The sequence below is a fragment of the Python bivittatus genome, unplaced genomic scaffold (genome assembly GCF_059951505.1).
Source record: "Python bivittatus isolate LINGU-HERP-01145 unplaced genomic scaffold, Pbiv_v1 ctg000220_np1212, whole genome shotgun sequence".
Lineage (NCBI taxonomy): Eukaryota > Metazoa > Chordata > Lepidosauria > Squamata > Pythonidae > Python > Python bivittatus.
Window position 1 is genome coordinate 1685261 of NW_028277048.1, and position 26879 is coordinate 1712139.

At 44.8% G+C, this 26879-nt stretch overlaps 1 protein-coding gene across 1 annotated transcript in view; it reads left to right on the top strand.

Annotated features, from left to right (window-relative positions):
• The first annotated feature begins 3935 nt into the window (after nucleotides 1-3935).
• RASAL3 (RAS protein activator like 3) overlaps nucleotides 3936-26879 on the top strand; it is a 34920-nt gene continuing 11976 nt past the window's right edge. Inside the window, exons 1-12 of the mRNA XM_088137616.1 lie at nucleotides 3936-4195; nucleotides 5662-6070; nucleotides 16012-16127; nucleotides 16455-16533; nucleotides 18969-19051; nucleotides 19670-19758; nucleotides 21692-21797; nucleotides 22357-22455; nucleotides 23011-23553; nucleotides 23870-24014; nucleotides 24498-24642; nucleotides 25242-25478. Coding sequence (XP_087993742.1) covers nucleotides 5662-6070; nucleotides 16012-16127; nucleotides 16455-16533; nucleotides 18969-19051; nucleotides 19670-19758; nucleotides 21692-21797; nucleotides 22357-22455; nucleotides 23011-23553; nucleotides 23870-24014; nucleotides 24498-24642; nucleotides 25242-25478 — 2051 coding nt within the window. The 5' untranslated portion in view covers nucleotides 3936-4195. The remainder of the gene's footprint in view (nucleotides 4196-5661; nucleotides 6071-16011; nucleotides 16128-16454; nucleotides 16534-18968; nucleotides 19052-19669; nucleotides 19759-21691; nucleotides 21798-22356; nucleotides 22456-23010; nucleotides 23554-23869; nucleotides 24015-24497; nucleotides 24643-25241; nucleotides 25479-26879) is intronic.

The window sequence follows — 26879 nt, forward strand, 5'->3', positions numbered from 1 at the left end:
CAGCAGAAAAACCCAAATCTGGCTTAGAATTAAGCAGCCAGCCCTCTGAGAAGGAGGGTGACTTTTCTGCACTTTTGAACCCCAGTCTACGAGGATTCTCCTGTCAAATACATGAGGAAACAACAGCCCAGAGCCCATAAAAAGGTTAATTTTGAAAAGGTTAAAATAGGAAGAAGAAAAGGCAACAATCATACTGACAGAATTCCAGGTAAAATAAATAAAATAAATTTTTACCTGTTTCATGAGTGGGACCTAGGATTTGAGGGCACATGTGGAGTTCCTCATAGACTGGGTGGCTTGAGAGAGAGACAACGTCTGAATCACATCCTTAGTTCAGGAGAGATCATTTGCTCTTTGCACGCAGATCCCTAGAGTATCCCCAAAGTGCATTGGGAAAACCACTGATTTTTGATGGCACAATTTTTCACATATTTTGTCCAAAACAAGCACGTTAAGCTTTTGCTCAGCTCAGTTTAGATTTTCATTTCCTCTTTCTTTCTTCTGAAAGCACTAGTCTAACAGTTTTAAAGGAGGGTTAGAGGAGACAGCTATTTTACCCATTTTCCCCCCTTCACATTTGCAACACAAGAAAAAGCTAAAATTAAAAAAGAAAAGTGGAAAAGAAAACAACCCAAAATAAAAATCAAGAGCAACTTCTTTTCAAGGAAAATTATGGTTGGAGCTCCATAGCAATACTGCAAATAATCAAGAGTTTCTGTAATAGTGCAAAGCACTCACTGTTAGCATAAACAGGCCCAGCACTGGTATTTTGAGAAACCACAACTAAATCATGCAGAACATTCAACCAGATTTTTGCACCAAACTAAACATAGGTTATTCAGCTCTTTACAGGCAGCTGCCATCACAGACCCACCGTCAATCTTCTTATCTTTCTTTTGTTGGGCTGGGCAAAATGCTTGGCGCTAGAAGTGGGACTAGAAGACTGGTCAGTGAGAGTCCCTGCTCTTTGCGGCTGTCTCTGGCCCCTGAAAACCAGATCAGCACTTACCTAGGGGTGCCGGTTGCTGAGCAGGATTTACTAAACCTTGCGCTCATCGTCAGGTTTATGACAATGACAGAGTGCATCTGAACATGTGCAGAATGCCTTTATTCTATTCATGAATTATCATAGCCACAATCCATGTATTCGGCATTAGAAAGGAAGTTTTCTGACCAGACTCTGTAGTTTATGGACGGATAGGAGCTCTCTATACCTGTCCTGGTATACCTTTAGAGAGACAGAAGAAATGGGGCCGCTTGGTTGAGGTACTCACTTTATTTTACGCATAACCATCATGTATTTTACCTCAGCTAACATAGTGACACCTAACCTACTATATTAGCTAACATAATGTTCTTATTATTATTAGATTTTTATCCTGCCTTTTTTATATATAACTCAAGGTGGCGAACATACTTAATATTTCTGCCTCCTATTTTTCCCCACAACAACCCTGTGAGGTAGGCTGGGCTGAGAGAGAGTGACTGGCCCAAAGTCACCCAGCTGGCTTTCATGCCTAAGGCAGGCCTAGTCTCCTGGTTTCTAGGCCAGCACCTTAACCACTACACAAATCTGGCTCTTAAATTTTATATACACGCACACACACACACACATAAAATATGTATACAATATATATACAATAGTACAGCATAATATATTATAATTATTTTATAATTATATAATTATAAATAACAATATATTATAATATTATAATAAATATGATACATATATACATATGATAAATATAATTTTAAGCACATTAGGTGTGTAACATTATTTAATATTTATTTAATTGAATTAAACATTAAATAATGTTACGCTCCTACTATGATTTTTGTGTGGCCTCAGGTTCTGAATTGCACAAAAGTCGTTTCAGAACTACGTGTTTCTTCTTGGAACTGTGTATAATGGGTTTAAATCCAGGCAGGTGCTCTTAACTCTGCCAACTATTCCATCTTTTCTTTTCAAAGAGATTTCTTTTTTTTTCTGGTAGGAAAAAGGCAGTGGGAGATGATGAGAGAGTTATAAACTGGAGCGGAGTGTCCCAGGCACTCCCTCATAGAGTCTGACCCAGAGAAGTGGGATTGGGAACCCATGAAAAAAAATCCTCTGGAAATACAGCGTCGATCTTACTGCACACTTAAAAAGTTCTTCTTCAGCTCAGCTTTTGAGGGGCTCCAGTAAATCTCATAACATTTCTTAACAGTCGTTACACAGGATACAGTAATCTCTGATAAATATATGGTGCAGCTAATATTACTCTTTGAACTTAAAGAAGGAGGGAGGGCACTTTAGGGCAAAAGAGGACAATTCCCAGGCTACAGGACACGTGCAGCTCTTGAAGCCCTCTTAATTTTTTTAGTCTGCCAGAGATTTTTCCCTCACCACCAATTAATTCATCACCATTAACCAGTCTCCACCATTATATCTGTCTGAATTGTGCTGGGTAAGAAGCCACGAAGGGATTAAATCTCCTTCATATCGAACTCCTTGTGACTTATGGACAGGTCCACACTGTTTCCTTGACAACAACATGCAAATGATTTGCCACCGCTTTCTTCCAGGAATTTTTTTTTTTTACTTCCCATCTATCTTACAGTCCTGGAATCTCCTTGTGGTCTCCCATCCAACCACTAAACAGATCTGATGAGCTTTTTCAAGATCAGCCAAGACTGAACTGCTAGTGCCACCTAGCAGAATCACAGGGTTATATGCACTTTGTCAGGATCCCTGAACAGGCGCATGGTAATAAACTCTCCCCTGTCCCCAGAGTGATCCGGTTTAAGGCTCTATTTCCTGAGCAGCCGTGGATGCGTGTGTGTTTGTGTGTATGAATGAATGTGTTCCTATGAATATAGGTGACTTCAGTTCATTAGTTGCTACACCCCATGTTGCTCTCCAGGCAAAACCTGCCTCCCCTCCCCCCATGTTAGAGCAACCAGCACAACATGACTTATTAACTCTTTGCTTAGAGCGTTTTATTTTAAACTTGTTTCACGTACATGATTCCAGAATTTAAATGGAATTTGATTCTGTTACCAGGATGCTCAGGACCCTTATTTTGGGAATAAGCATGGTGGCTGTTGCTGTTGAAGAAAATTTCAGAGTTTTAAAGTCAAGATAATAAAATCCCCAGTTGGCTGCTTCCTAGCCATAAAATGTACTTTGGAAATAAAAAAAGGATATTATGGTGTTAACAGCAGCCACCTCTGGCAAGGCCTATTTTGCCTTATTGGCATCTCCCGTCGTTCTCTGGGCTTCAGGGTTGTGGGACCTCAGAAGCCTTTCCTAGCAACACCACCAGTGGGGTTACAGACTGAGCCAGACTCAAGAGTTTCTTGCTCTTGATTCCAGGTCATCTTCAACCCCGCTTCTGCTCCCCAATCTCTCAAAAATTCTTTGAAAATGACCTGCCATCACCTTCACTTCTGCCAACTCCAAAATGCTGAGAACAAGAGAGGCCGTTGGTCCCAGAGCAACAAATCTTACACAAAAGAAAGAAAAGAAAGAAGAAAGCTGAGCAGCCTGCCACGTTGCTTCTGGTCCTCTGCAGAAGAGAAGCTTTGGCTTGACTGAATGATGGACAAAGTGATCTGAAGCCGTCAAGCCAATCTTCCCCTTCCATTCTCTGCGGGACAGCTTAAGCTGAAAAGTTGGGAGGAGGGCAAAGTAAGAATTCCCTTTGATGGGGAAATGACCCCCCCCCCAATTTCTTTCCCATTGAAAACTAGCTTCAGAGGGTTCTTCTTGCAGAATCACTGAGTTGCCAGTAAAGAGGACAGCACGGGGTCACAGCTGTAGAGCTGATCCAGGAGCAGCCCAGACTCTGTGTGGAACAGCATGGCAAGGCTGGACCAACTAATTTTGGCACGGTGGATCCATTCTGACTGGGGCTATTAAGGGAGTTCTCTTAAGAGGATGGATGGGAAACATGTCATCTGCTTTTGGGTGGGAGTGGAGCTCAACTAGGTGAGCAGTCAGGATTAAGAACAACCAAGCAAAGGATGGCTTCAGCCACCCACACGGCACACGGCAGCCTCGGGGTTACTCAGACAGGATGAGGTGAGATGATTATCATGTCACAGAAGATCACATGGGGATTTGCAGAGCTGGGGGAGCAGGAGAAGAAACCAGTCAGTCAGAGAGATGATGAAGGAAGGCTAGGGTGAGGAGGAAGGACAGCAAGAAGCCAAGGTAATGGGGGTGGGGGTGGGGGGGCCTTTGTGCCATAGTAAGGGGAGGATTCTGGGTCCTGGGAAGAAGCTGAAGGAGCATAAAAGCAGAGTATTTCCATACTCCTTCTGATAACTAGGCAGAAACGTGGTGGTGGTGGCGGCGGCAGCAGCAGAGCTGGGAAGTAAGAGCACGTGGGTACCAGGGAGTGGTGGGGTTGAGCATGGCCCCAAGGGGGTAATCCCTAGCTTCATTTGTGTTATGCCTCCTGCCTCTACCTGTGTTATCAGGGTCTAGGGGCATGTTCACTTTTGCACATAATCTGCTACAGGAGCTGCAAGATACTTTCCATCCCTCTCCATTCAGCAGAGTCCAATGGCTCCCTGATCTATCAAGCAACACAGGATCAGCCTATGAATCCCTGCATAAAGATGCCCTAGATAATTTTGCTTTGCAGACATACTTAAGCCAAATTTCCCTTTCTTTGGTTGAAAGAACCCATCTCAGAGAAAACAGGCTCTCATTCTTTCTCCTTAGCCCTACTAAGTCTGAAGTACTCTGCAGTACCCCCCCACCCCCAAAAAGAAAAGCAATCTGGAGATGTGGAATGAGCTGTTTAGCAGAAAACCATCACCTTAGTAAGAAGAGTAGGACCCACAACCTCTCTCTCCTTGGCATCCCCCACAGCAGAGTCCCTTCTCAACAACTGGCATTTTGCAAGGAGGTTGGGCCATGTGGCTTTGCAGTGCACAAGGGATGTGGTCAGACAGGTTCCGTGGGTTGGGGAAGAGCGGGTTCCTCAAGATGCAAGTGTCGCAATGCTCCGCCCATCATTTTTGGAGTTAGGCCATGGACTCTGCAGGGTTGCCAACAAGGGCAGGGTGAGCTTTCTTGGGATGATCTCAAGCAGGTGGACTCCAAGGGTATCCCACGCTGTGGGTCTGCAAGACTGGCCTGCAAGGTGCAACCGGCAGTTCTGCGGTACAAGTTCTTTCATCACAGGAAGTGTCTGAGTAGGCAAACAGCAATGTAGGAAGCAGTGGGGCTGCCAGTATATTTTTGTTTCCTGCCACAGAAGGCACAAAAGTCTTTTTTGGAACAAGTGAGCAGTACCAACCATGCACCTTGGAGTGAGAAGAGTGGAGTGGCATTGTGCTCATCCTGGAGGGTGACCTGCCCTTAGCAAGGGCTATTCATTGGCAGAACCCGCGCCCCCCACAAGTGCCTGAAGGCAGGGAAGTAGAAAACAAGTGCATCTTTCCATTGTCTAAAGCAGACGAGTACCTCTTTGCTTCTGGCTGCTCAGGTGAGGGATCCAGATCATGTGTCCTTGGAGAAATGGTCAGGTCAGAAGAGACAATTGTGGTTAGAAATCTGAATCCAGTGCTACCTTGACTATGGTATGCTTGGCAAATGAGGCTCTAGTGCTGTTGCTTTTCTGAATTGGTTCTTCTTTCCTTTTTTTTGTTTTTGTTTTTGTTTGACAGATGGCAGCTCAGCCTGGAACAGAGGGCCCATCTTTACTGAGGGCCTACCTATGGCAGACTGTGCCGCCAAATGGGGAGAAGGTGCCAGAACTGGGACCTATTCATGACAGACCGGAAAGCAGCAGGCACAGGGGCAAGATGCAGAAGTGGAAGCGAGCACAAAGCCAGCCTGACAGTGAAGCATCTGAGTCTGGCCATGACCATCTCCCACCGTTGGCCTCCCAAGACAGCAGAGCGGCCACTAAGAGATCTGTCTTCCAGAGGGCTTTCTCTCTGCCAGCCAAGAATGGCAAGGGCCAAGAGAGAAGCAGTAAGCTTAGCGTGAGGAAGTATCTGCGCTCCGTGTCTCATTGGAAGAGCCAAGAGGGTCCCTCCCAAACGGTGAGGGAGACCAAGGATACAAGCAAAGGTAAGGGGAGCTACATTATCCAGTCAACTTTGTCATGGATCCAGTGGGCTTCGCCTTGTTTGGGATTGGAGAGAAGGAGCTGGTGTGGAAGAACGGTTGTGTAGAATTGGGCCAAGGTCTAAGGCCAGATCAACACTTTCTGCTTGCCCCATCACTAGTACCTGCCAGCCGTCATTTCTTGACTGCAGGAAAGGACAACAATGTCCTCTGTTCACTGCCATCCCACTGTAAATGAATTCCCCATCTATGTTTTGAAGCTGAACTTCCAATGTCCTGTTCTCTGTCCTGAGCATTTTAAGCAGTTGGTTTACCATGCTTCATTCCATCCAGTGATATCCCCAGCTCCAGCTGGCCACAGTGCCTGGCATGCCCCCTCTTCTGCAGTGGCTGGTCGCTGCTCTATAGGATTATTTCATCCTGGGCTGCAGGGCGGCCATCTTCTCAGCTGGTCAGAGGCTCCCTTTTTCCCCCTTCCAGTTGATCTAACTATGGCCCATAAAGGATGGAGTCCAGTAAAGCCTCCTGGCTACCATTGTTTTCCCCACCTCTTCTGCCAGCACTCCTTAATTCCACCCTTATATCTCCCAGTGGCCCCCGTTTTCATTTCTGCCCAGGGTGGCTGAAACACACTCTCTTTTCTTTCCTACCCTGTGCCCCCTGTACTGCAATGGTTCCCTTTCCCTTTGTAAGTTAAACTTAAGTTAATTTGCAAGGTAGGCCCATTGGAACAGAGCTGCAAAGTTTTAATGAATGCTACTTCTTTGCTCCTATGCACTCAAACCATCAATTCTTCTTTGCCACAAAATTTCTATGGACCTGCAGTGGAACGAAGGAACAATGTGTTCCATTTGCTTTAATTAATCAAAGTAATGGGGGGGGGGAGTCTGCATTAGCATCAAGAGAGAGAACATGGGAAGGGGGTATGAAGGTATTCATGTGTGCAAACATCTGGGAAAGCAAAGGAAAAGAACAAGGACTAGTGAGGAGGCTCTGGGAAAGTTGCTTGCTGCCTACACAGAGGCCAGCCACTCAGGCTTATCTTTCCAGCATTGATGTGAAGGGCAAGAAGCAGGGGAAGGATCAACCAGACTTTGTGGTGGCCATAGTCCAGGCTGAACAGCAACCTGGCCCTGGTGCCAAACCACTGCAAACTGGACAGAAATTTGTTGTGCCAGTTTCAGGAACGGCTGGGAGCAGCACAGAGTACAAGCAGCTGCCATCTGGAATTACCCTACATTTGCCCCCAGATACCCTCCAGCCTATCTGGTGCCGCTGCCCCTTTAACATATCAGTAGGGTTTGTTTTGTATTTTTTTAATCCAAAATTCAGCACACTTTTACTATTTCCCTTTTTAAAAAAGTGCTAGCTTTTGAAAACATGCAGGCATGCCTAGTGCAATTTCTGGAGCAGAAAAAAAAAGCCGTGGTGATGGTGGGCTTCTCCACTGTGTTGTAGGCAGAGCCAAAAGCTCATGGTCAAATCTCCTGAATTGGTATGCTTCATTCTTGTCACAGAATTTGGATTGCGTGAGCTAAGGTGGCATAGTCCTGGCCTGTTGAAAACTGAGTTAGTTATTATGCAACAGATTTCAGGACTTTGTCCCTGTATGTGGGCTCTCTTTCACTCTTCATCCCCCACCCAGTCCTTAGGGAATGAGACTCTCCTTTCCAGGAATTGGCCTCTCCTTGTCCATTTTGGGGAATAATAATCCTTGTTTTTTAGCCACATTTTAGAAACTATTGTGCAATAAAACAGCCAATTGTCTTTCAAGCTTCTGTGGAAAAGGAAATGTGGCTACTGACTAAGTAGGTAAAGTTCTCTGGGGGTGGGGAGATACCACACTTGTACTTGGTCTAAACATCCTTCCATTGTATTGCTTTTTGGGTTTTGTGAAAACAGAGTGTAAGGAAATCTCAGTGATATGGCTCAGTTTTGATTTCTGCTCGGACTTTGACAAGAGCCACAATAAAAATGTGTCCTAGTTAAATGACCAGCAGAACAGCTACTTTTCTTTCTTTGTCAGAAGATGCTCTGTGAACCTGTTTGTGGTGCTCTGCCCGCCCTGCTTCCTCAGCAGCAACCCTTTTGTGGAATGTGGTGGCGTGAGAGCTGGGCATGACAACTTGATGTGAATGTGGATCAGGCTCTTTGTATTGTTAAGATGCAGCTAGGTTTGATTGCATTGTGCTTGAGATTACATTGTTGTTCTGTAGGGCTTTCTTTTTAAATCTTGGGGTGCTTATATTCCATTGTAGGTACAAACTGGACAACTCTTGCCAGTGGGAATACTTTTTGGCAGCTATTTCTAAGACAATATTAAGCTTCTTTAAAAACAACAACAACCTCTCCACAAATTATTCCCTAAAAATCTCCCCCATTTCCATTTCCTCCCACAGCCCCAGCCTGCCTTAACCCTCCCTTTGCAACCCATTTAACAGCTGAGCTGAACACTGAAAGTCTTGTTTGCCCTGCTCACCTCCCATCCACAGGCTTTTCTTAATTTGTTTTTTCTTAATAACTTTCTGCAGTCTGATAACAATGGGCACGCTCATTTAACAGACACTTTAACTGGCTCCATTTTGAAAAAGCCATAATCATTTTTGTGTCTTTTTCCAGACATAATAGTTTGGGCTTAGGCTTGAAGCTAATATTCACACATCACAATAAGCCAGAATTCTAAGAATTCAGTATTAATCATGTAGTTGCATGTTGCTTGATTGGTCCAACTAGGTTTCTCCAGGCAGAAATTATCATGGAAACTCTTTCTACATTTGGATTATTGTAACATCTGAACCATCAGCTCTGGCTTCTTGCCCTCTTAAAAAGTCAGGGTCAGAAGCCATGGTTTGTTTTAAGCTCTGATCCCTCCATAACCTGCCAGGGAAACCAATGAAAGGAATTTCTGTGGTTTATTTCATGAATTCTGCCTGAAAAGTGCCAAGTGAGAGTGCTTGGGCAGCATGGACCCCAGCATTCCGCTCATTCATGATCATCGAAAGTCTGGAGAAATGCTTTTCCAGAGGAAGAGGGCAATAACAGAAAAGGCTATGTTTCCACAGACCCTGAGATAACAATCCCTGAGGACCCCTGGAGAAAGCGTATCCTATTTGTTCTCATCCAGTGGGCAGATGTCATTTGGAGAAGGTAGTCTCACAGATGACCAGACCCTAAACTATCAAGGGCTAGATGACAACCAGTATCTTGAATTGCATTTAGCCAGTGCAGCTCCCAAAGCAGCAGCAGCAGCAGCAGCAGCAGCAGCAGCAGCAGCAGCATTATATGACTGCAACAAGGAACACCCATTGCTAGATGAGCTGCTGCATCCTGGACCAGGTATAGTTTCTGAGTGCTCTCCAAGAATAGCCCCATGCAGAGCATACTGCAGTAGTCCAACTGAGGGGTGACTGTAAGCAAGGTCTCTCATTCCAGAAAGGGTCATAATTGATGCCCTCAAATGAAGCTGTGCAAAGGCCCTCCTGGCCAGAGCTCCCACCTGCTCCTCAAACTGGAGTTGTGAGCCCCAAGGACCACCAGATTATGACCAGTTTGGTTTAGGGGAGCACAACCTTGTGAAGAAGTTGGTATCTCTTTGGAATTGTATGGCTTATAAACCCACTCTGTCTTGCTGGATTGAGTCTCTTTGTGTTCCTTTCTATCCAGTTTCCAGGCACCTGGATAGTACTTTGACAATATCACCTGTTTGGCCAGGGGGTGAGATGTAGAGTTGTAGTAATGATACTTAACCTGTGTTGATGGATGACCTTGCCTAGCGAATCCACATAGATGTTGAATAGGAGCAGGGAGAATGTTGATCCTTTTGGCATCTCACAATCAAGGTGCCTAGTACCCTGCTATCACCACCCACTGGGATCACCCCTTTAAGTAAGAGGAACCACTGCAGAAGAGTCCTCCCCATCCCTAAGCCTTGGAGGTGGCCTAGAAGGGTACCATGATTAATGGTATCAAAAGCCGCCGAGACATTATAGAGAGTAAAGAGGATGACCTTGATGGTCAGAGAGAAGATCCGTTTCCAAGGCAGTGAGCAGATAAACACTGCAGAAGGCCTGACAAGGGGAGAGGGCCCCAAAAGCGTCTCAGATAGACACCCCCCAAATTCACATGAAGATAAAAGAAAGAGGAGTTCAGACTTGCAAGATTCTCTTACTGTAGCCAATCTTAATACAGGTGGTCCTTGTTTAGTGACCACAATTGGGACCAGCAACTTGGTCATTAAGGGAAGAGGTCACTAAGTGAAAAATCACATGACAACAGCTGTGCTTATGATTTTACACAGGACAACGTGTACTGACTGTAATGGCGAACATATGACAGAGAGAGACGCTGTGAAAGTTGTAAATGTGGGCATTGGTTGCAAGTTACTTTTTCATCACTGTCATAACTGCAAACAGTTGCTGTCTGAGGCGGTTGCTAAGTAAGGACTACCTGTAAAAGTAGTTTTAGGCACACCTGGCATCTGTTTCTTGGTCTGGTCTGTCTTGTAGGGCTCACAGAGATCAAGCAACACCAGGAGGGCTACATTCCCTATCCTACACATCCACCAGTATGGTCACTGTCATCTCTGCGCCTGGGCCTGAAACTGACTGACATGGGTCCAGATGATTCATTTTCCTCTGTGGTCCTCCACAAGTGCAACCCCATCATTTTCTCAACAACCTTTCCCAAAAATGGAAGGTTGTTGACTATAATTGTCCAAAATTACAGTTGAATTATGGCTTCTTGAGAAGGCCACTTTAATTCTGCCTAAAGTGATGTGTGAATGCAGCCTTAGAGAAGGCTGATTGATATCAATGGAATTTAACTTAGTCAAGGCAAACCTAGAGGCACCTCTGCATGTCCTGCTTGCTCCAGCACAGAAATGTCCCTCTAACACTTTGCTGAAGACATGAATACACAGTGTTATCCACATCTTGACCCTGGCCCACGGTGAAAGTAGCCTTTGCCCATTGCCTCTTGTTCTGCTGCAGATGTGGTGCCTTTTCACTTCTGTCAACAGAAGCTATGCCAAGCAACCAGATTGCAGTGAATCATCCAAGGTAAGTGCTGGGATGAGGGCATGCCCCGCTTCTACTGGCTAACTGAGGCTAATTGAGGCATGCTCCCTCCCACCCCGGTGCCTGGCCATTGGTTTTCAGAGCCATTCACTTTTTGACAGCAGGAATGTCAGGGTTTTTCCACTGTCCAGCGGTCTTTTGGAGGACTGCCAGACACATCTTAGTCTTTAAAAGACCATTGGGTGCATGTTTAGAGTATACGCAATCTGCACTTTTGGTGCTGCAGCATCTAAGTTCTGGTAGCTGTATCGCAGAAGGGGAGTGGAGGAAGCAGCTCTTCATGCACCCTTCCTTCTCTCCCCATTTCTCTTGTGGTCTGGCAAGAGAGGTGGGAAAGATGGCTTTTTGTCCCCGTGAGCTAGCCCTGCTTCTCCCACTGCCAAAAGACGAATGGCCCTGAAAGTGGAGGGCCAGGGACCACAGAGGTGGGCCAATAGGAACACAGTAGGAACACAGGAGGCCACACTCCTAAACTTACTTTGAAATGATCCATAGAAGTCTAGCCATTCAGCACAGCTTGTGGCAACAGAGGTGGAAAACCCCTTTGGAAGCAGAGCAAGGAGACAGGGAGGCTGCATTCACAGTGGGCCGGGGCAGGTTGAGGACAGCATTGTGTATCTGTCCTTAACAAATGGACTCATAGCTCCTGCTCGAGGGGCAAGTGGCAACCATGGATAGGGGGGCCTTCTGCTTTCTCCAGTTGCGCCCATTCCTGGATTGGAAGGCCTTACTCACAGTCACTCGTGCCCTGGTCATTTCCCAGTTGGATTACTGCAACACACTCTACATGGGGCTGCCCTTGAAGATCATCTGGAAATTACAGTTGGTCCAGTAACCCCCCCCTCTGCTTAATTAAAAATAAATCCATTAAGAAGGTTAATGGGGTAACCCATTAGTATCAGGTAGTATCAGGACGCATCCATCTAGAAGTATCCTTTGCTGCACAGGGGAGTTCATGAGGCCTCAGCTCTGGCCTTCCAGCTTCCCACTCCTGGGCCCCCATTTTGAACATAATATGTGCTTTTCTGTTATGAGTTCTGCAATTCTTGCAGCTCTAATTTAGAGGTAATGGCGCATATTTATATACATATTTCAAGTTTCAAATGCAGTCAAGTCATTTCTAAACCAGTCAGTTAAAGATGCTGAATTGGTGCTTGCTTGAAAACTTCCTGCTTTAGTGTGCTATCTTTGTCCCCTGCTTGCAACTTCCAGAGCCCCCAGAGTGGGCAGGGCCAAAATTTTAGGACCCTTTATTTGTCAGAAAATGGAGTTCAAAGAGCAAAACTTATTATTTAATTTTTGCACAGTTTTAAGGTACTCTTTTTCTTCTTAAAATCCTCCAGAGCCCTAGAAATGGAAAAAAGAGAGAGCTTTGGGCTTCCCCCACTTCAATAATTTCACTCTTCAATTTGTCCTTCCATCTGTTAAAGAGAGAAAATGCTGCAGTGTTTTTTGTTTATTAATATTGGAGCTATAACACTGAAAAATGCAAGCATTATATGCCCACTACAGATCAGGAAAAATCAGTTTAATTGGGAACCACAATTTTGCTATTATAAAAACACACACATAAAAATAAATAAATAAATAAATCAGGAAAAAAATGTTCTGCCATCTCTGGTGTAGCCCTCAAGCCAACAAGCTGCAGTAGAAACACAGCTGCAGAGATTCTTCAAATACATATCTTTCTACCGACTTCTAAAAAGATATTACTGCTTTTATGATAAAATCATTGGAAGTCCCCTGATTCTGATTAATTTGCATGGTGTACCACAAACACACTCCCAGATTCCTTACCCCAAATCAGCATTTTTTCACTGACTGGGGGTTGTGTGATATTGAAGGAAAGAAGGCCAAAAAAAGGGGGGGGGGCTGGAGGCTATATACAATCCATATGTCACATTTCCTTCCCAGATTACTCATACTTCCACAGGTAGTTTCCTCCTGCATGCGGAAAATTGTACTGCAGCCTCTTAACAGAGACAGTTGCTTTATCCAATAATGTGATACCCTCCATTTCTGATGTCAGTGCTTCAGGTACAATTTTTTAAAAAATTATTTGTATTGTTTTGTGGCTTCAAATCAGTTGACTCCTGGCAAGTTTTCTTGACAAGTTTTTCAGAAGTGGTTTGCCCTTGCCTCCTTCCTAGGGCTGAGAGAGAGTGACTGGCCCAAGGTCACAAGCTGGCTTTGTGCATAAAGTGGTTGTAGAACTCTCAGTCTCCCAATTTCTAGCCGGGTGCCTTAACCGCTACCCCAAACTTTGTTGTCCAAACTCATCTTAATGATTGTAGCTTTAAATTATAAAAGATGGATACCCCAGGTAATGAATTGTGCATGTCCATTTTCAGTATAAATGGTGGAAAAATAGATAAGATTAGGTTTATTCAATCTGATTCTGAAACATGGACATCCACATTATTCAGTTATGTCAGAATATAAGAGGTGGTTGCAGACTTGCAGGTATCAGTCAGCTGCATCCTCTTGCTATCACAATACCCAAACTCTTGACTAAAACCGAAAGCAATCACAGATGTGAATAAAGATATCGTGCAGGGTCCTTATTCAGCAACTACCTGGTAGCTGCTGGCCACTTTTCCTACAAAAGGCAGCTCAATATTTGAGTCAACATTTATTTTTGGTTGGAAAGATAATCATACAGAAAACAGCATTATGTAAGTGTTCCTTATAGAATGGCCCCTCACTCACTGTAATGGTTTCACAGTGCAAAGCTGTGAGCAAAAGGAAGCAGGCAGTCAGGTCGGCAAGTGTCATAATCCCCCTGCTTCTGTGGTATCTGATGAATGCTGCAAAGTTGCTCTAAGCTTCTAATTAGAAGTCAATCATGATTTCACGCTGGGAGGAGGGAGCAGAATATTTGATTCCCCTGCCTCTTCCCACTGCATCCTACCTCAGTGTCATTCTTTCCTCCATTATTTCTTGCCCATCGAACTCAATGATCCAGGAAGTGGGAGCAAATGAGAAAAATCATGACGATGAAAATTACTTTGGGATGAAATTATAATTGATTTGTCTATAGAACTTTGTAAAATCGGATTGCTGGAAAGGTCCAGGTAGGCCATTGAACTGAATGCTCTGCTCAGGGCAAGAATCCAAATTAAAGCACTTCTGACACTTGGTGCCAAGCCTCCACTTGAACAATTCCATGAGAGGAAACTTATCCCTTCCCTAGATGTGGATAATCAGTTCCACTGTCAAACTGCTGTTAGGAGGGTGTGTGTGTGTGTGTGTGTGTGTACACACATGCAGAAATGTACACGTGGGGCTAGAGTATTTTAAAAGATTTCCTGTGATTTGGAAATGGTACTTCTGTTGAGGCAGCCTATAATTGCATTTGCTTTTGTAGCAGCCACATCACACTGCTAACTACTGTATATTCACTTTATAGTCAGCTACTGTGCCCATTTTTGCTTCACAAGTATTATTGCTAAGCCAAGTGTTTCCAACTTAATTTCTGTTCCCTAACTGAAGAACTGTACATTTCTCTCTGCTAAATCTCGTCTCCTGTTAGTTTCAGTCCTTTTCTCCAATGTGTGTGTGTGCGTGTGTGCGTTAATTAATTAATTGTGGGGTAAATTGGTGTCTGTGACTTCGGTAAGTGCTAGTATTTTTAACCATGTTAGAGTTTTAAATATAAGCTTTTTAGGGAGCGTCCTCCTCCTCCTGCTGTTTAAAATTCTATTTCATTTTTTACTGTTCCCTCCTTTGGGTTTCTTTTAATAATATATATACTAGCTAAAATCTTGCGAAAATAAAAGGCATCAAATGGGGCACAGCCCTGCTCTTCCTCAGCTGGTTCTAACCCTCGCTGCAGGTGGAGGTGTCTGGAGGTGGCAACAGAAGCTTTCTCTGCCCACCTTGGTTTCTTCATCTGACAAGGACACTGCCAGCCCGTTTTGGTCCTGATCCCTATCGCTGCACAGCAAATACAAGTGCAGGCAGGAGTCTCCTCCGGGCCAGGAGTGTGACAGCCACTCCCTCCTTTCCCTCTGATCCTCCCTGAGCTTGAGCATAAATATCAAGCAATATATTCTAATCCGCTGCCTTCTGGATCTTTTGGTCTACAAAGCCCCTTGCTCCAGGCATTATGGTGTTCCTAGGGTGATGGGAGTGGTGCTCCAATTCAAGCTGAGGGAAGCTGCCTTCCCGAGAATCCCAGCCAGCCAGAGAAGGGCTGCAGCAGACAAGGAAGGCTAAAGACACTCCAGGTTACTCTTCCAAACCTTACAGTTAGCCCCTCCATCATCAATATCTGTGCCTTTGTTCAGCATTGGTGACTTTATAAAGTCAAATCGTCAGCGTTCTGTATTGGCCAGTATTCTTTCAACCCAGTCCATTGCAAAGCCTTGTTGCTGGCCCCAGGAGACTAGACGTCCCTCCAGTCTAGCTCTTCCTGCTTCAGTAGCCATGCATGATTCAGTTCTGATAATCCCAGAACCTATCTCTGGGGCCTTGGTTGCTCCTATCTCATTTTGACTGAATGGGTTGTTGACAAGCATACTGCACCCCACACCCACATCTTTCAGTGCCTCAGATTCCCCGTTTCATGGGTGCCACCCTCTGGGTCTTTGCCAAGAAAAATAAGTGACTGGATTCCAAGGAAAGCAGAGCATATGCATTACCTGAACATCTGGCACATGTGAACAAAAGCTCTCAAAGGGAAAAGAACAAAGAAAGAGAACTCTTGGGCCACTGTGAAAAGGCTCCATGATGAGCTGTAGTTACTTAGTGGGAGGAAAAAGTGAGTAGCGCTCACTCTTCTATATCGTATGTTGTGGGTCTGATCCTGGTAAGCTCAGAGACATATTCCAGCTCTCCCACACATTGCATCCATGTTCCTTCTTACAGGTGATGATTCTGTTGTCCAGCTGACTCCAAGCAAGGTTCCTGGTGCTCCTCCCTGGGATGTGGCTAATGTGTCTCTGCAGGATGGACGGCTGGTGTTTTGGGGCAGAGATGAGGAGGTGGGGGCATCTCTGGCTTTCAGAACTCAAGGAAGGGGAGGAGGGGAATCTGAGAATGCTCCTGTTGTCAAGGAGCATCTCTTCCTTAGGAGAGCACTGCAGCAGGCTGACATCACCCACCCTCCCACCCAAGCCACTGTGTCCAGGGTTGTGTTCCTGGAAAATGCTGCTCTTTCTTACTGCTGCCTTAGAGACAGACATCTATTTTGCTCACTAGACTGTGAGGCTAGAGGTGTGGGGTTGAGGCTAGATTAATAACAACAACAACAACAACAAATGGACAACAAAGTAGTGAGTCTGCCTACAGCGTTCTCTTTTCTGTTACAGAGTCTGCTTGAGAACCGGAAACGAACCAGCAGTTCTGTTTCAGAGAGTAACTCAATATTCCGACCGGGTAAGGAGAATAGTGAGTGTTGTCTCTCTCTTTATACACTCACACATACACATACACACACACATCCCTAGGATAGACTTCTGACCAGCTGATTGGAGATGAAGAAGGGGATGGTTGGATTTAATTTCGGCTTGTTCTCCCTCATCCATCCTATTACTGATATCAGATATTGCTTAAACGTATTGACTGTTTCCTTGGAGTTGAATGGTAGGGAGCGTTACTGCTGGGCAACATGACACTCTTGCCATTTTGTCTTGGCTGTGAGAATGACTAGACATTTGGCTGGGGATTAGCACCTTAGTCCACACAGCTAGCCATTTTGGACTCTTACTAAATTTCTCCTTTTGTTCCCCTTTCTTTTTGAGATATGACAACTTACCAGGAGATAGATCTACTGGTCTTCTGGTAGATCATCATATCTCAAATGTAAATAGATTCTTCAAACAGGGGTTTCTTGTGGATGGGGTGGCAAAAGCCCAGGTTTCCAGCCAAGGCTTCTGTTAGGGACTTGTACACCAGTTAAAACCCAAAGAGGTGAGAAACTGCAAAGGAGTTTAATGCATGGGGATATCAATCTCCCAGTTTTCTATACCTTCTAGGAGATTGAGAGATTGACATTCCCATTGCCTGAACTTTTAGAAAACAAAAAAATGATCTTTGACTGCCCCTCTCTTCCCTCTATCTCCCACCACTAATCCAACATTGAAGCCAACACTATGGGATTTGATGGGGTACTTACTTCTAAAATGCTTATGTCTGGGTTTCATGGGGCTTAAATCTGCTCGTGGTCCCAGTAAAATCTGAGCCCTTCAGTAGAAGAATGGATAGCACCTCAGGATTAAAGGGGCCGCAGATTGGGATTGTGAGTGTCTCTACAAAATCTGAGTTCCATTACGGTCTCTGAAACCAGATAGGTTACATCCTAGGGTGCTAAATGAATTGGTAGATGTGATCTCAGAACTATTGACTGTCATCTTTGAGGCAGGAGAAATATGGGGGAAGTGCCAAAAGATTAGGGAAGAACTAATGTTGCTCCTATCCTTTAAAAAAGGAAAAAAAGTAGGAAACTGCAAGCTAGTCAGCCTGCCATTGGTACCCAAGAAAATCCTAGAAGAGATAATCAAGCAATGGGTTTGCAAGCACTCAGAGAGGAACAAGGTAATTACCAGAAGCCAGTATGAGTTTGTTAAAAATAGGTCATGCCAGAGAAATCTTTCTGTTTTTTTTTTTTTTTTAACAAAATGATCAGATTAGTAACCCAAGGGAATGCTGTGGATGTAGTAACCTACAATTCAGTAAGGCATTTGATAAAGTTGACTATAGCCTCCTTTTTTATAAAATGAAACAATGTGGGACAGATGATCCCATTATTAGATGAATGGATATGCCGTTCATCTTCCATATGTGATCTTCAGTGGACCCATGTCCACATGAAGAGAGGTAGGCGGTAGGGCCCTCCAGAGTCCAGTGCTCTTCAACATTTTCATAAATGACTTTAGATGAGAGGATAGAAGAGCTGCTCATCAATTTGCAGATACCACAGAGCTGGGAGAGACCAGCTCCAGGTTCAAAGGACTTTGATTGACTTGAACATTGGGCCTTATCTAACAATATGCAGTTCAGTGGCAAGAAAGCTAAGGCTTTGCTTTTAGGTAGCAAAACAGGCTGTACCTGTTTTGGCAGTAGTACTTGTGAGAAGGATCTGGGTGCCCTAATAGACCACAGATTAAGCATGAGCTAGCAATGTGCTGCAGCTAATAAGAGAGACAGTGCAATCTTGGGCTGCATCAATAGAAATATACTGTTGGGATCATGGGAAGCGATAGTTTGGCTCTGTGCTGCACTGGTCACAGCATACCTGGAATACTACACCCAGTTCTAGTTGCCACAATACAAGAAGATGCTAAGGAACTGGAAAGAATGCAGAGAAGGGTGACAAAGATACAGCAGGGCTTGGAAGCTAAATCCTATGAAGAATGGTTGAAGGAACTGGGTACGTTTACCCTAAAGAAGAGAAGGCTAAGGGAAGGCATGACAGCAGTCTTCCAATACTATAAGAGCTATTTATTACAAGAAAGAAGGTGTGGATTTATTCTCCATAGCACCCAAGGTAGGACAAAAAGCAATGGGTAGAACCTTTAAAGAGGGAGGTTCAAATCTGAAGTAAGGGAGAATTTCCTGAGTACGACGGCTATTAAATAGTGGAACAGCCTCCTCCCTGCAGTCATGGTGTTCTATTGATGGAGTTTTCAAGCAAAGCTTGGTAAACCTGTCTGGGATGGTATAAAGATTAGGGTATAATTATCCTGGTATAAGGAAAAGGACCCTGGGCAGGGTTTTGGGTTAGAAAAACCTCCAAAATCCCTCCCAAACCTATGATTCTATAATTCATTTGTCCTCCAGCTCTTTCACTGTGCTTGACTTCCATTTAATTCACTTTGTTCCAGGACAGTTTTCCATGGAAGGACAGGCTCCTGAGAAAAAGGCTTTCCAGGATGCTTCCTCTGGCACCCAGCTTGGCAATGTGAAGGTACAAGAGACGTGTGCTATATTGCAGAGTAGTGGAGGGGCAGGGCAAGGAGGTCAAGTGAAGGCACTCTCTTGATGACACCCTGGCTTCTCAGGATCTCTCTGTGGCCCTCCTTTACCTAGCTCAGTGTTCCCCAGGTGTCCCAGAATCTGGAATGAAAATCCTATTGTAGGAATGTTACTTTAGAGTTATAGCAGCTTGCTATGTTATTCTTGTCCTCCCCCAGTCATAGCAGATCATTGCACCCCTCCTGCTTCATCTCTCCTCCTGCCAACTTGTTCAGTCACTTTTGTCTAGCTGTATCACCCCCAAATTTCCCCACATTAAAGTCTGTCAAAATCAACATTTGAGGCCTTGAGGGACACTCATTTGGGAGAGGTGCTGTCTTCAGTTACGATATGTGGCTTGGATCAATTGGTCTTAACTGCTCCGCAGGTATCTTGCTAAGGTGTAGCCTGGTCACTCTTGCTCTCTGCTTTGGGGGACATTGCCTAGGTTGACTTGTGAAGGGCCGAGAAACTTGGAAGAACACTGGGCCAAAAGACTTCTAGCTTTGCCCCCTTGCCCCAATGGCAGGAAATCCTCATAATTGTTCTTTCCTTCTCCTCCTATTTCCAGGGGCTGCTTTGGAGACGTTTCAGAGATCGGAAGGGACGGGGCCACTCTAAGACTGACTCCTTGGGTGAATCTGTTGTGGATGGCAATAGGTAGGCTCTAACAGGAATTCTCATTGCCTTATCTTGTCTGCCTCTTTCTTGATTCACTTTATTTTACTGAACGTATTAGCTGAGGTGTGATGGGCTCATCTATTTCTCTGTGGTTCAGCTAGTATTCTGACAACCAGTTTGAGTTATGGCCCCAAAATGTTATCTGTCTGTTCTCTGAGCTTCCACTCATTTAATCCAGACTTCCTCAATCTAGTGCTTTCTATATGGGCCATACTTGCTGGAGGTGGTGGGGTGGTGGGAATTTGATGTGAAATGCACCATTTGGGGAAGAGTCCAATCCAAAACAAAAGAGCTGAAGGTTTTGTAACAGAGAAAAATATTGGAGGACTGTGTAAGCAAAACAGAATATTGAAAGCATCTTTATAAAGTCACTACTATGGCATGTAAAAGATTGCTAGGACAATGTCTTTCTGAGAGGTTAAAATGCCATGAAAAACTCTTCCAAGTATGTTATTGTTACCACCAGTTTATTGCTGGCTTAGGGCAGAGTGTGGCACTAGCATTCATAGCTGTCCCCCAGAACCCTTGATATTCCAGCAGCGGGACCCTAGGGCTTCTCATGCCTGGAGAACAAACTGAGCACTATCAAGACACAATAAAAGTGCTATCTGCATAAGATTGTTAAGGAGATTAAAAACATGAGTGAGAAATATTGAGAATCAGTATGACCTCTCAAAGATTGATAAGTTGCCAGGCTCCCATTACTTATTTTTATTTATTTATATATCAAATTTGTCACTGCCCATCTCATTGAAAAGCGACTCTGAGTGGTTTACAAAGGAGATTAAAATCAATTAAAATACAATATAATAACAATCTTAAAAAATAATAAATAAATTCCAAGAATGATGGAATTGGTGAATAAGTCAGGAGTGACATCAGGGTGCCAGCTGCCCCCAGGACTCCCATGCTCTCCCCATTATTGAATGGTTGAATTTTTTAAAAAGTACTTTATCCTGCAGCAACTCATGGTTTCAAGGGCATTTTTACCTGATTGGATACATGGTATAACTTGTTTTATAGTTACTTTTTTGCCAGTGTGTCCCATTCCTACCACTCCTGACATCTGATCCAAAATTCAGCCATATGAAAAAGCCAAAGAACTAGCTGGTAAAGGTTAGGATGACTCCATCTATGCAGGTTTTTTGGCAGCATTGTGGAAGTATTTTACCATTACAGTCCTCCGGGATGGTTTTTCAGCTTTCCAGTCTAGATAACAACCTTGGAATTCTGGATGGTCTCCTAAGCAAGTTCTAGCCAGGGCCAACCCTGCTTAGGTTCTAAGAAGTTATCTAGATGTCTCCACTTACTCAGGCACTGTCTGGTAGGGCAGACAGGAAAGCAGGGGCACAGGGAGCACAGGGAGCTTATCTGCTGCTTCAGCTCTGGCTTGGCCCCAAATGATTGGCTTCATAGTTTGTTTCATAGTTCAGTTGTGGCTTATCATTGGGCCTTGATCTGGAATACATGAGGTTTCTCATTTACTCATCCTCAATAGGCCTCTGGGTCCAAAGTGCCATCTTTGAACTTTGCTCAGGCATGCCTATGCCTCTGCTTCTAAAAGTGATCCTGGCAGGTCTACAGGAGAATGGGTCATTGACTCCCTGAATTCTGAAGCAAAGCCTCTTTTCTAGGATATGGTTTTGGAAAAGCTGGTGGTTGACTCTAGTAGAATACTTTGAATCCTTGGACAGACAACTAGGCTCTTCCTCCTCTGGAGTCTCATTCAGTTCTGGGCTAATCCTGGCAGGAGAGACAGGCCTACAGTAACTTCCTCAGCTAAGCCGATGACTTGAAAAGAATCTCTGAATAGCGACATGTCCAGATAGTGATTGATCTCTGCAATTGGGCTGGAGTTCATGGACACATTCTAGTTCTTATTCTGGCCTGGTCTTTCTGTTGCTTCCTACAGGGAGGCCTTGCCTGGCCCAGCTCTTACCCTGGACTTGAGCAATGAGAAAGATGTCTTGATCCGACCACTTCATAGCAGCCTTGTGGGAGAGCAGTACTGCTTTGAGGTATAGAGTTTCCCCGTCCTGTATACATGGGGGAGAATAGCTATATATTCTTTCATCACTTGACTCAGTAATAAGATAATGGTTCTGATCACTCATGAGCCTATATTCTGCAAGTCGACCTGGAGGTTCAACTGTCTTCAGGTTGAAACTCAGTTCATCCATAAAGCTGTCCTGGCTAGATGAGGGACTGCAGGAAGTTCTTTTCTTAGCTGCCAGGATCTATAAAAGAGGCAGAAGGCTTAACCTGTGTACCCTTTGTCATAGGGCAGCTCCGGCCCTAAACATTTTGCTGCCTGAGCTGGATAAACAAAAGGTGTCCTCTGCCCTCTGATAGGCATGGCAAGCCAGCTTAGTCTGGTGTCTCAAGATGAATATCTTAAATGAACCCCTTTTCTTCCTTGGCAATCAAAATAGAGCAGTAATGAATCATGTCCTTTCTTAGCACCCATTTCAGCTGCCTAAAGCTTTGCTAGTCCTGACAAAGGGACCATTACCCCAGAATGAGAGAAGAGGCCAGCCTGGCCCATGGCATGCCTTAACCAGAGTTCTCCTCTCTTAGATCTTGAGTGCTGGGAGGCGCTACTGCTTTACCTGCCCATCTGCTGCTGAGAGAACCCACTGGATGGAGAACCTGCGCCAAGCTGTCCAGCCCAGTATGGTAAAGCAGTCTTGCCTTGTGCTATTCAAAATATGGACTTACTTTTCATAGAAAAGTCTCCCCACCATCACCAAGTTGCCTTTCTTTCTCCCTGTGTCTTTCCCTTGTAAAAATCTCCTTGCTTGTCTTCTACCATGGTCTCTGTGCTTGTCTCAGTCATTCATCCAAAGCAGAAATTCTAGTCTTTATGACCAAAGAGTCATAAAGAGTTAGCAGTGTTTGTAAGCACTGACAGGCCTCTGTTCCCTTCACTCCCTCCCACTCGTCTGCCTGCCCCCTGCTCCCACCAGCAGATCCTTGATCTTGAACTTTCATCTGGTTTGGACCTAATCCTGTTTGCTTCTTGCCGTTTCTTTGTGAAGATTCATTTACGTTCATATCTAACAGTTTCATGTGTTACCACACAGTTTTCTTCAGTGGTTATGGTGGAGGTATGAGTTTCATGGGACTTGGAGTCCAACACATCAAGAAGGTGCCACACTGGGCAATTTGTAGCACATCTTGCTTTGCATCCAGTCCCATTTCTTAATATTGTCCCTTGCATCCATTTTCCAGGACAACTGCCAACGGATGGAGCGCAGGCTAAGTCTTTGGGTATATGAAGCCCGAGACTTGTCTCCCAGGAAGCACTACCGCTGTGAACTCCAATTGGATGGGGCCCTATATGCCCGCACAACAGCCAAGCAAGCCAGCCCCATAGGAACTCTCTTCTGGGGCGAGCACTTTGACCTCAAGACTCTTCCACCAGCTGTGGAACTCCAGATCTGCCTGGTACAGGAAGAAGAAGGGCTGTGGCCAAGGGACAGCTCTGTTGCCAGTATGTCTGTTCCCCTAAAGGATCTGGCTGCTGTGCGCCAACCTTTGGAGAGATGGTACCCACTGGGCAAAGAGAAGCCAAACATGCCTACCCTCCGGCTACGAGGACGATACTGCAATATCAAAGTGTTGCCCATCGTGCAGTACAAAGAATTTGCTGAATATCTTACTTTCCGTTATCGGGAACTATGTGTTTCATTGGAGCCCAACCTCAGTGCCAGGGACAAGGAAGAGCTGATGGGTGTTCTCGTGCGGGTCTTGCAAAGCACAGGCAAAGCCAAGGTACCAGCTCTTTTACTAATAGGCAGACTGACATTGAGGTCCTGGGAAATAACTTGATACTCAGATTCATCATCAGAGTTTTCCTCCTGCTGCTGTGCTGATTTTTCCCTCATGGGCTGTTTTATTGCTAGATCATCTGGTGTTGTAACATTATTGTTTTAGCTGTCAAGGTGGTTCTCAGGTCCACTGGAGAACCTGGTATCATTTTGCCTTTTCCCTAACATCCCAAGCCTGGTCTGAAAGTAGGATATAAATGCAAACATAGGAATAGAACAGGATGGGACTTATCCTAACCCTTTCCCCCTCTGCATTGCAGGACTTTCTCATTGACTTGGGTATAGCCGAGCTGGACCGTTTTGATGACCGGGAAGCTTTGATTTTTCGTGAAAACACACTTGCCACCAAGGCCATTGATGAATACATGAAGCTGGTGGGAAGCTCATACCTGCTGGCCACATTAAGTAAGTTAAATTAGAAGCTGGCTAGCAGTAGAAGAGCAAAGGTATAGTATTTTTTAGGAACAATGAGTTAAGGCCACTTTATAATACTGAACAAAAATGCACAGTGTTACTGCCTATAACTGTTACTCAATTCATAAGGGGAACTGTGATTAGAGATGGTAAGAGAAATCTATGGCTGATAGTAGCCATATACTTCTCACTACAGTAATCATCTCCCACTCCTTTGGTTGTTTTACAGTTTGGAAGGACCCTGAAGAGCTAGCTAAATCCATAATTGATATTGCTTGAATATGACTATCTTTGCTTATGTCCTTCATAAGCAATGATAGGCTCATCAAAGAATCTGGGAGTATTTCTAGTTGGAGGCAAGAAATTAGGTTAGAAATACCCTTGTGACCCAGAACTGTGGCTCTGCAAGCAACAGAGTCGCATCTACAGCCATCGCTGTCACCTAACGGAAACCTATGGGGGAATGTGTCGTAGGTGACATTGTAACCCAGCCAAACTTTTTGGAGGATTGTTGTGAAGTGGACCCAAGCAAATGCCCTTCCCGTGACCTGGCTGACAATCGCAACAATCTGCAGCAACTCTGCGAAGAGGTCTTCCGAAGGATTGCTATGTCCAGCAAGTGAGTACTTGAGTGCAGCCCCAGGATGGGTCAGGGAGTTGTCCCTCCTGCCACCACTGAGGGGGAATCAGAGCTGCTCTTTGGAGATGCTTTGGGTAGGGATTTCTGGGCTTCTGATTCCCCAAACTGCTGGGCCAGAAGGGTCTGATCTGGGATCATTTATGGCCCATCGAGCAGGCAGCCTATAGGCCCAAATTAACTAGAAAAATGGGCTGTCTGCTAGAATAAGGTTTAGCATGTAAAGCGAAGTATAATGAGTGTCTTTGTACATTTGTGGTTTACCCCACTCTTACCTTAGTATAAGCAGCGTGCCTTCATGTGAGATTATACAAAAAGGCAGTGGGTTATTATACAAAAAGGCAGTAACAAGTTGGGTTGGCTGCAGGTGGGATCACCAGATGTTCCTGAATTCAGTCCCTGGGCGGGCAATAGGCGAATTGCTGTGGTTGGTCCTGCATCCAGACCCAAGCACCCTCTGAGGCACAGCTCATATGTGCAAGTGAGGTCGCTTAGCTAGGAGACACGGCTATAACAACTGCCTGGATCTGTGGTATGCCTTTAGGACTGCTTTCAGCCCGCCATCTTCCTTCTCTCTGCAGCTCCTTTCCAGCCGAGCTGAGTGAAATCTTCACAGCCTGGCAAGAAGAGTGCCAGTTGCGGGGAAAGGTGGACATTGGCCAGCGACTCGTCTCTGCTTCTCTATTCTTACGCTTCCTTTGCCCGGCCATTATGTCCCCCAGCCTTTTCGGCCTCACGCAGAAATACCCCGATGACACCACCTCCCGCACCCTCACCCTGGTGGCCAAGGTTATTCAGAATCTAGCCAATTTCACCACGTAAGTAACCAGGTCCCTGGCTCAGGGTTCTCGAAGTTGACGTCAGGTATAAACTAATCTGTCCCAAGGAAAGGAAAGGAGCCCACTGATAATCAGAGCAACAACATTATGTGCTTCGGTATGCACATGCAGAAGGTGTGAAAGGAGGAACAGAGTTTGAAAAGGCACTTGCAGGCAGCAGCCTTTACAACTGTCTGGAACGGTGCAAAGGTAAAAATATGCTTAGGGTTCAACGTAATGGACAACATAACAAAATGCAGTTTAGAAGAATATCATAACTAATATCTTCAGGAAAACACTTCTTTTTTAAAGGGGGGATGTAGGGAAAATAATTACAAGGAGAATGATATCCCCATTTTTTCTCTCCTTTTAATAAGAAGTTGCTCATTGGCAACCAGTATCTTTGAGGTCTCCCACATGTTAATAATGATATAATGTACAATAGCCTAAATCTATACGCCTGAACCTTTGCAGAGCTATGCTAAGGTCTCCATGTGACTGAGTTATGAGTGCAGTCATAATGATATTTTTTCTTCCAGTTGATCCATATTGATAGCTATAATTGGCCTCATTGTCCATGAATTTCTCTAATGTCCTTCAAATCTACATAAGAGCTGTTGGGAGAGGAAAAAATAGCACCTGCCACATACCAGAATGTAGGGTAGCAGAACCTCAGAACCAGAAAAACAGATGTGCTACATTTGTGCCTTGCTTTGGGGGCTTCCCACTGACATCTGGTTGGCCCGGCAATAAGATGTGCTGACTAGATAGGATTTTAGTCTGATCAGCTGGGTTCTTCTTATGTTTGCAGTGGCCTTATGGGGAACTAAATCAGGGTTTTCAAATGTTTTCAGCCACAGAATCTATTAATTAAAAAACAGTCTGGAACTCCTGATCCACAAAATAGAGGCTGTGGTTTGTGTGTGTGTGTGTGTGTGTGTGTGTGTGGTGGGGGGGGAATGAGTTCTGCCCTTTCCACTGTGGATGCCCTGGCTGCCTTTGAGTGAACTCCGCCACCCACCATGGAACCCCCAGATTCTGCAGAACAGAGCTTCAAAAACCCTGAACTAGATCACTTTTTAAGCCTATTTTACAGATAAAGAACAAAGAGAGAAGTTGTGTAGCCAATGACTATATGGCAGGACTGGGAACCAAACTGTTCTCAGCCCAAATCCAGGGCCATCACAATGCCTTGGAAAAAGAGAGAGAACTTAGATGCCCTCTGAGCCTTTCTGTAAAGCCTTACCTGTAGCCAAGGCTTCCAAACCTTATTATGAGACTTCAGGCTGGCTCTGAGCTCTCAAACTTGAAAGTATGCAGGATATTTTCCCCTGGCATGGTGCTGGGCCCATGGCACCATCTGCTCAGGAGAAGGTGGGAGTCAAGCTGAAAGCACAGGGA